Genomic DNA, 10,000 nt, shown 5'->3' with positions numbered 1-10,000 from the left:
AAAACACAGAGAGAGAGAGTGAGAGGAGATGTTTGGTATAATGGAAGAGGAGAAGTGGATCCTGCAGCTTAGCTATCCGACCCTAGCCTGGGTAAACCCAGCATCCACGTGACCTCTATGTGCTATCAGTCATGAAACTTATGCTACAGACATAGCCTGTGACGTCATTTTGAAGGCTGGGGGTTTACCCAGGCTAATCCGACCACACTGGACTCTCATTTACTCTATTGATTAGATTAATTAAGTGAGTGAGTGTAAAGCAAACAGTGAGACAGAGAGCAATCTTACACGGTACATGGACAGGTCAATCCTCAGAGAGTTGTGCAGCTGGTCTAGGAGCTTGACAAATCGCTCTTTCTGCAGGCAAAACAACACACATGGTAACAGATATCAACACCATTAAACATGAGGAAGACATACTAATACTGAAGGAACATTTTCTAGCCTCAGAGGAGTTAATAAACATGGTAAACAAGATATTTTAGGGATAACATTGCCGCTGGCTGCACCTATGGCATTTATTGATTCTGATTCAGATGTCTGTGTTGACTCACTCCAAAGTTGGAGGCAGCAAAGCGATCAGAGGCAGAGACATTGTTGGTTGCCTGGGTGGTGTGGGCATAGTAGGCATTGATGTTGGCCAGCAGGGTGCTCATCACCGCAGGCACGCCCGGGCACATGTACTTAGATGACAGGCAGGCAAAATGACTGGAAGAGAGGGACACATATGAATGCAAATATTGGACACTGATCCTTTACAGGGAGAAAAACAACAACAACAACTATGCACACTGAGACACAGACTTTGTATATTCAACATTCCAGAGCCAGGTTCAGGTTTTCAGGTTGCTGTTAAGGTTAGGACATACGTCATTGCCTGGTAGATGGACTCCACTCCATAACGCATGGCAAACTCATCCACAATCTCTTGGGCAGTCTCCTCAAAGTAGACCTTCCATGCATCATCGCCTTTAGCATCAGGGATCTTCACCACACCATTATTCTGGATATCCGTCACATAGTGGAACAGGTTCTACAGAGAGAAGAGGAGAGAGAGAGAGAGAGAGAGAGAGAGTGAGAGAGAGAGAGCGAGAGAGGAAGAGAGAGAGAGAGAGAGAGAGAGAGAGAGAGAGAGAGAGAGAGAGAGAGAGAGAGAGAGAGAGAGAGAGAGAGTGACACAGACAGAGACAGAGTGATGGAGAAGGTGGAAGCAGCTACTGAGATCTTGGTCTGCTATTGATGAGATGACATTATGTCTAGGGATGAATGGGCTAACTATGTCCATTATGATCACTGATACAGTGTGTGTGTTATGTGTGTGTGTGTGTGTGTGTGTGTGTGTGTGTGTGTGTGTGTGTGTGTGTGTGTGTGTGTGTGTGTGTGTGTGTGTGAGTGAGTGTGTGTTTTTTGTGTGCGTGTGTGAAAGAGAAGCGCTCTCTCCTCAATGTCTACAGTACTTCCTAGTCAGCTTGTTCAATGGACTGTGACTCGTTAATTCACTCATTAAGGACCTGCATAAGCATTCACATGTCTCTCGGTTGTCATCAAAGGTTGTAATTAGCCGTAGTATAATGTCACATTGTATTATTATATCCTATGTCTCTTGATCTGTTTATCTTTAAATGTCTCTAGTGCATGACTGTATAACTATAATATTATGGGGCCAAAACAAGGTAGTACTCGTCCATAACACCTCATGCTGCTGTGAGACATTCTGAGTTGGCTATGCGGTTTATGCTGTAGCCACTTATGTGCAGCAATAACAGTGGTCATTTCTGGGTTAAGGTTCAGCTGATGAGTAATGGGCCGAGTAATGACTCAGTATGAGGCTGTGATTGGTCGACACTCTACAATGAATCGGCCAAGTTCTCTGTAGACAGGAGGACTATTGTGTCCGATGCCTTTGCTGGTGGATGTGGTCTTGATCTCTAGACAAAGCAAACTTTACGGAGTATTAACTTCTCTTTCATTTGGAATGGCTCCATTATGGAACAGAACAAGTCAAGTAAATTAAGCTGTTTGGCATGGCTCATTAAGATTACTCAGCAGCACAGAGATGCATGGACGCCCTCATGTACGCACATACGTGGGTGCGTGCGCGCACCCACGCACGCACGCACGCACGCGCGCACGCACGCGCGCACACACACACACACACACACACACAGATGAAAAGGTATGATCACATCACAACTATAGTGACCAAAATTATCATGGTATCAGTATTATCGCGGTATTATTAAAATGTGCTGAAAGTGTTCAAAAAGTACTGATACACTCACTGAAATCATTTCACCAAGTTTTATATTGAAAACTCAGACCCAACTAGAAAAGTGCACTCAGTAGTGTTCAGATCTCCGCCAGGCACTGCTACACCTGTCATGGCCAAACCCAAACCCAGCTGGAGTCAGGCGGGTGCAGACGCGCACGTCCAAGACAAATTTCCCATGGGACAAATAAAATCATCTTCAAACTCACGCACACACACAACCGAAAACATGATCTCCTGGCGCAGATAATAAAAGTACTGATACACTCACTGAAATAATTTCACCAAGGTCTGCATGCCTGCTTCTGCAAGACTTGGCCAGCATGATGGACAGTATATAACCTACCGTGTTTTTCAAAGTAATCAAACAATGATAATTACAATTTGAAAGGGTAATACTAACCGTTAGGAATTTCATCACGGTTTATCATTAAACTGGTAATTGTTTCATCCCTAACACACACACACACACACACACACACACACACACACACACACACACACACACACACACACACACGGAGCTCACCTCATGCAGACAGGTGTATTGAACGTGATATGGGGCGACCGTCTCCTCTCCTTTGATCTCTACGTTAATGTGCATGCGGATAGCCCCGGACACGGCTGACTTGTCAGTTCGCTTGTCTGTGAAGAGAGCAGTTAGCTGATGGAAAAAAAAGTGACATCTGCGAGGTAAATACGGTGTAAGTGACATCCATAAGGCCAAGTGGCTTAATGTGGTCTGACTGACCCAGATTGTACCAGACGTCCATCTCTCCACTCAGGGTGCGGACCTCGATGATGGTTTGGCCCAGGAAGTCATCTGACTCCCGTTTGAACTTTTGCTTCACGCGAGACTTGATGTCATCGTCCTCGTCCCACACTCGCACCTTGATGCGGTCTGAGGAGTTGTGGCATTCGCTACATGGACAGAGACATAGAGGCAGTCACAGTTATGAAATGTATTCCTTCCATTGACAGTGGGTGGGTCAACAAACCCTGTTGGATTATTAGCATAACTCATCTTATTGGACAAACATTGAACATCTACTCACAAGTTGAAGTTCTCCTCCCACACAGGGTTGAGGTTGCCGTAGATGGTCTTGGTCCTCTTCTTGGTCTTGCCCACCTGGACGGTGACGTAGGGATCACTGGAACCGGTCTTGTCCTTGGCCTGGAGACCCTGGGCGCACAACACTGGGAAGAGGCAAAAACACTAGCCGCTCAGCCACTGTATGTGCTGTTGTGTGAGTTTGTTTGCAGATGAATACCTGTCCTTATGTGTTTGGGGTCCCACTGAACTCCTCTGACCCCCCGCTCTACTAGCCTAGTAAGCCTACAAACGGCACCTACAGTATACTCTCTTCATACAAACGCCAGCTTGTCTCTCCTCAAAGAAACAACACCTGAGCCTTGCATGCTCTCAATCAATCAATCAATCAATCAATCAATCAATCAATCAATCAATCAATCAATCAATGTTATATTTATATAGCGCCAAATCACAACAAGAGTTATCCCAAGGCGCTTTACAAATAGAGCAGGTAGAAGACCAGGCTCTTTACTTTAGACCCAACAATTGAAACAATTCTCACATACACTGGCTATTTTACTGCGAGGTCATGTGGCAATTGAAACAATTACTCGACAACAGCAACACTTGGCGACGGCGGCAGGGAAAATAAACCTTTATCGGGGAAGAAAACCTTGAGCAGACCTGGCTCTCTCCTCGGACTTTAATGTTGAGAATGTTGGTCATCTCCCTTCAAACTGACTGTACTGAACGTGACTCCCCCCGCCCTCTCACCTGTGATGCTGATCTTGGCCGACCACTTCGAGGTTCCGTCGAGCACACTCTGTTTGATCTGCTTCATTTGGGTGACGTGAGTGGCCTTTATGACGGAGAACATTTCCTGGATGAGCTCGAAGATCTCAGGCTTGTTCCTCTCACGGATCTTCATGCGGTCCTTCAGAACCATGATGATGTTCTGCGTGCGGTCCTCTGCGCCGTGCTTGGAGCTCTTCTCTGCTGCTCCTGATTAGGAGCAGAATTAAGATGGGACAGAACATGGTCAGAAGCGTGATAGCATATAGTAGCGGTGTGATATAATAGGTGTATCTGGTTCATGGTGGCCACACAGTTACTGATGATAACAATAAGAGAGGTGATTGTCTTGAGGATAAATATCTTCAATATGTAAACTGTATATGAAAATCTGAGGCTGGAGAATTTGATTCAGAATACACAGTCGAGCAGAAGAGTGTGCAGGTGATGAACAAGAGATGGAAACATCTTCAGAGCTATAAAATGCTGAGTAAAAGAGATGGAAAAGAGAAGAGGATGTCAACAAAAGACAAATGGTTTTTAATATCCTCTGAAGAAAAACAAGGTAAACAGGAGAGTGGGAGTGTGAGAAGGAGGAGGAAGTCAGGAGCTTGGCATGAAAAATTGAGGTGAGCAGAAGTAGATGGACCAGATAGTCGAGTGTTATTAATAAAAAAAAACAGCTCAGAGGCGGCAGGACAGACACAGGCTTTAGCAACAATCACAAAGCCAAAAACTCAAAACGATCAGTAAATGGTTCCTATAAATCTTGTACGCTACAAAAACCATACTTTGCTTATGATAAATACATAGCATACCGTACTTGTTATCCAGCCTTTTCATACATTGAATATTAGTGCTAAACTGGAGTGATCCTTTTTTAACACTAGGCATCTTGCGCGCTACACACGCTCGACTCCTAGGCTCGCCTACTGATGAACGACATCACTGATGATGTCACAACTTCCATCTTATGACATCACTGATGACATCATCAGTGAATTTATCACATCACTGATGACATCATCAGTGAATTTATCACATCACTGATGACATCATCAGTGGGACAAAAAATTGAAACAAACAGAAGAGTGCCAAATCTATATGTCTCTTACTTTGCAGACAGTCGGCATTGAGCAGATCCTGGCACTTGTCGTGGCATTTGACTCCACACTCGGTGCAGCGCATGCCCTGGCGAGCGATACCCCACAGCAGCCCCTCGCACTCGTAGCAGTAAGTAGGAGTGGTGGCGGTCCACACCTCGAAGTTGTGGGGGGTGGTGCAGGAGATGGGATAGATGAGAGCCTGGAGGGTCTTCTTATAGACATGGCTCTTCTACATGGGAATAGAGGAGAGAATGACAGGATTAGGAGAGTGAAAATACCCTGCAGCACTGTTATTTCTCCTTTTACTGTTTCTTCTGTCAGAGTAAAGCATCACTTTGTGGGTTTTTGGTACAGTGTAAGATAATAACAATAATATCTTTATCTACTGTATATAGTACTTTTCAAGTGTATAGCACAAAGTACTTCACAGAAAGAGCAAGTAAAATAAGCAAATGGTTAATAAACAAAATGTAAAAGAAGAAAAGTAAAATCAAGCGATTGATATTTGTATTAAATTCATTTAGTAAATGAGGACTGGGGTACTGACCAGTTCTTCATTGTGCAGGGTGCTGGACGTCAGCGCTGAGGTGATGCCTGCCTTCCGTGAGTTTTGAACCAACGACTGAAGGACAGGAGAGGAGGGGTCAGTCTCTCACACTTCAATATCTTTTCTGTGTACTTTTTTAATCAAGACAAATCTCAGCGCAGCCTAAGAGGCCGGTGTGTATTATTACAGTCTGTCTGGCAAGGTTCACCTGAAGGGTTCCAACACACTAGAAATGACAGCTGTAGAATTTAAAGTGCTTCCCTCCACAAGAGTGTTCAATTTGGTGAGACAAGAAAATGAGTACGGTATACCCTCACACGTGTTTCAATAGCAAATAGTGTTGGACACTTACCATAGCCTGTGGCAGCAAAAGCGAAGGAGAGATTTAACATTAGAAAAGGGGCATAATGAGGAAGACATTTACAGACAATTAAAAATGCAGTGGCAAGATTTCACAAATTGATAGCAATGCTAACGAGTCCTGAAGCACAGTTATCACAATCAAAACCCTGATGGACATTCATGATCAAAACTAAAGCACTAAAGCCGTCTGCACACGCTTATCATGGAGGAAATCAACATGGCAGAATGGTGAAGCTACTGCCTGAACAACAAGGTGCTTGGTTAAGGAGTATGCATCGTTAAAGCAGAGGAAGGGAGTTGTGGATACTTGGAGTCATAAATAGTCTGAAGGGGCTTAGAGGCCCATTGATGTGTGAATACATTAGTCTGTGTTTGCTGCTCATCCAGACGGAGCTCCACTCCGTCCGACCCATTACCTACAAAACTCAGACAATTTATGAGTGTGTGTGTGTGTGTGTGTGTGTGTGTGTGTGTGTGTGTGTGTGTGTGTGTGTGTGTGTGTGTGTGTATGTGTGTGTGTGTGTGTGTACGTGTGTATGTGAGAGAGAGAGAGAGAGAGAGGGGGCGGGAGAAGAGAAATGCAGGCCTTGGGTCTATGTCTGTGTGTGTGTGTGTGTGTGTGTGTGTGTGTGTGTGTGTGTGTGTGTGTGTGTGTGTGTGTGTGTGTTTGCCTGAGCAGTTGCGTCGGTAGTGTGTAGTGCGCGTTGCTGAGTGACCGCCAGATGGATTAATAAAGACAGTCGGCTGTCTGCCTGGTTCCGTGTTGTTTGGGAGAACGGCACCGTGAGCTTTGCTAACACCTGGCAGGTAATATTATTGGCTGGCTTGACATCTGGCAGGTGATATTATTGGCTGGCTTGATGCCTGGCAGGTGATATTATTGGCTGGCTTGACGTCTGGCAGGTGATATTATTGGCTGGCTTGACGCCTGGCAGGTGATATTATTGGCTGGCTTGACGTCTGGCAGGTGATATTATTGGTTGGCTTGACGTCTGGCAGGTGATATTATTGGCTGGCTTGATGCCTGGCAGGTGATATTATTGGCTGGCTTGATGCCTGGCAGGTGATATTATTGGCTGGCTTGACGTCTGGCAGGTGATATTATTGCTGGCTTGACACCTGGCAGGTGATATTATTGGCTGGCTTGATGCCTGATAGGTGATATTATTGGCTGGCTTGACACCTGGCAGGTGATATTATTGGCTGGCTTGACGCCTGGCAGCTGATATTATTGGCTGGCTTGACGCCTGGGAGGTGATATTATTGGCTGGCTTGTCTCCAGCCTGTCACAGCTCAGCCAGAGAAAAAGATCAATGGGGTTGTTCAACGGAGGAAGGAAAACAAGGAGCAGAGCGCGGATGTGCTGTGACTTTAATAACCTCAGCACCGGCTTTGACAGGAGAACTTTAATAACCTCAGCTCCTGCTTTGACAGGCGAATACACACCCACACTTCCCAAGCTTATCTGTTCCATCTGTGGCCTCGGTGATTACAATCGCTCCCAACATCTTCTGACTAGACACACTATTCAGCTTTTCTGAAGAAACAGGCAAAGGGAGGCTGTGCTGATGAGTGGTTTAATGTCGATAATATCAACTTGAAATGTACCTGCTGCCGTCCCCACCCTGTATGTATGGGATTTCAAGACGCCCATGCTGGAGGAAGCCAGATTGGCGGTTTCTCCATAGGGTTTCTAAACATCTCACCTATGCTTGTCAGAAGTGAGGCAGTGTCAGCGAGACATGGGGACGATGGCAGGGTAATGGAAGGTCTGACTTTTGACAGCATAGTCTAGCATATTTTTGCAAGCTTTTCATTCAACAGGTTCTACAAGCAAGTCAGTGCGGGTTGTTTGAGAGTCATGGTTGAAGCAGTGCAGAGACCTCAAAGAGAGAGAGGAAGACAAGTAAAAAGGGCGGAGCGATAAGCAAGGCGACAGAGCAGGAGGTAGATAGAATAAAATAAATGGAGAGAGGAGAGCAGGGAACCAGAAGGTAAGCAGAAGGGGGAATAGCTACAGTAGGTGGCAGTGAAAGACTTCGGAGAACATTAAGCGACTACTGCTGAAACTCACCAGATCTCTGACCAGGGGCATGGCTTTCCTCTTCCTCAGGTCTGGCATGCTGTCTATGCTATACAGAGCACCGCCCACCCTGGAGACAAAACACACACATACCGATTCAGCAAATGTGTCAATAAGACCCTCATGTAGTGGCAGTTATGAATGTATGATGATGTGACAGTGATGACATTTATTTTTTGTTGTTATTTTGAAGCTGGACCGTGCAAACACGTTTCATAATCAGACACAAAATTCATTCAGGCATGAAAACAGTGGGCTGGCCTAATGGCTCTAAGACAGTGTTTCCCAAACTATGGGTCGGGACCCAATTTGGGTCGTGGACCCGTGGGGGCGCCAACTGGTCGTCATGGCAACTGATTACTGTATGTTATTTGTGAGTTTTGGTCCCAGGGAGACACAACATTTATCTTTTGGGTCCCAAGATGAAAAGGTTTGGGAACACCTGCTCTAAGATATAGATAGCAGACCATTGAGAGTCTCTGTGACCATAGTAATTAGAGTATGCTGATGACTTACCCTGCTGATAAAAGCAGAGAGGCAATGCCAACGCTCTCTCCTCGGGCCTGTGGAGAGAGAGAGGAGGTGGGAAACGCAGGCAGAGCAGCCATTAGAGTACTGATTGGGACAAAAGGAGGCACAGCATATTCTAGTACTGCACATAGTGCTTTTATATTGTCTTTTTTTTATTGCGTAACTAGCAAAAATCTAGAAATATTGCTTAATATTGTTATTGCTTATTGGTAAAAAAGAGTCAGCAATATTTCATTGTTAGGTTCCCTACTAGCTGCTGCCATAATGACCACACGTGTCGCCAGAATTCACAAATGAATAATACAACAGGAGAGAGAGAGAGAGAGAGAGAGAGAGAGAGAGAGAGAGAGAGAGAGAGATCAAGAAAGGGAGAGATGAGGAGAGAGGTGCAGCTTTCGGTCTTTCTGAGTCAGTGTGGTGGTTATTGACGTCAGTGAGGCCGTTGCGTTTGAGAAGCATAGTACAAGTGGATTACTGCCAGATGGCTATCTGTGTAATCATTCTTCTAATTCCATCTGCTCTATTACAGAAAGACATGTTGTTTGTCTTTCTGCCTGTTCAAAGAATGACACACAGCACTGATACTCACGTGACGTCACACTGACCGATAGAAATAGAAGTCCTAATTGGCATAAATGTCAGGCTTAGAAAATGACACTTAACAGGCTTACAGCAACAGTGGACAGTTTCTTATATGTTGCTTGGCATCCATAAAGAACTCTGAGCCACATAGGTGACATGCTCTATAAATAACTCTGAGCCACATAGGTTACATGCTCTATAAATAACTCTGAGCCACATAGGTTACAAACTCTATAAATAACTCTGAGCCACATAGGTTACATGCTCTATAAATAACTCTGAGCCACATGGGTTACATACTCTATAAATAACTCTGAGCCACATAGGTTACATGCTCTATAAATAACTCTAAGCCACATATGTTACATACTCTATAAATAACCCTGAGCCACATAGGTTACATGCTCTATAAATAACTCTGAGCCACATAGGTTACATACCCTATAAATAAATCTGAGCCACGTTACATGCTCTATAAATAACCCTGAGCCACATAGGTTACATGCTCTATAAATAACTCTGAGCCACGTTACATGCTCTATAAATAACTCTGAGCCACATAGGTGACATGCTCTATAAATAACTCTGAGCCACATAGGTTACATGCTCTATAAATAACTCTGAGCCACATAGGTTACATGCTCTATAAATAACTCCGAGCCATATAGGTTACATACTCTATAAATAACCCTGA

The 10,000-nt window shown here is 44.7% G+C and overlaps 1 protein-coding gene across 1 annotated transcript in view; it reads right to left on the bottom strand.

Annotated features, from left to right (window-relative positions):
• The window catches only part of unc13a (unc-13 homolog A (C. elegans)), a gene marked incomplete at both ends in the record, with an annotated part of 46,386 nt that overhangs the window by 21,268 nt on the left and 15,118 nt on the right, over nt 1-10,000 (bottom strand). Inside the window, 11 exons of the mRNA XM_083647241.1 lie at nt 289-357; nt 555-708; nt 870-1,033; nt 2,799-2,914; nt 3,021-3,190; nt 3,325-3,466; nt 4,077-4,304; nt 5,210-5,429; nt 5,748-5,822; nt 8,185-8,263; nt 8,710-8,756. Of these exons, the coding sequence (XP_083503367.1) occupies nt 289-357; nt 555-708; nt 870-1,033; nt 2,799-2,914; nt 3,021-3,190; nt 3,325-3,466; nt 4,077-4,304; nt 5,210-5,429; nt 5,748-5,822; nt 8,185-8,263; nt 8,710-8,756 (1,464 nt within the window). The remainder of the gene's footprint in view (nt 1-288; nt 358-554; nt 709-869; nt 1,034-2,798; nt 2,915-3,020; nt 3,191-3,324; nt 3,467-4,076; nt 4,305-5,209; nt 5,430-5,747; nt 5,823-8,184; nt 8,264-8,709; nt 8,757-10,000) is intronic.

This window comes from Poromitra crassiceps (assembly GCF_964638095.1).
Source record: "Poromitra crassiceps genome assembly, chromosome: 12".
In the NCBI taxonomy this organism is placed as follows: Eukaryota; Metazoa; Chordata; class Actinopteri; order Beryciformes; family Melamphaidae; genus Poromitra; species Poromitra crassiceps.
The sequence above is the reverse complement of the archived record's forward strand: the minus strand, read 5'-3'. Positions and strand labels throughout refer to the sequence as shown.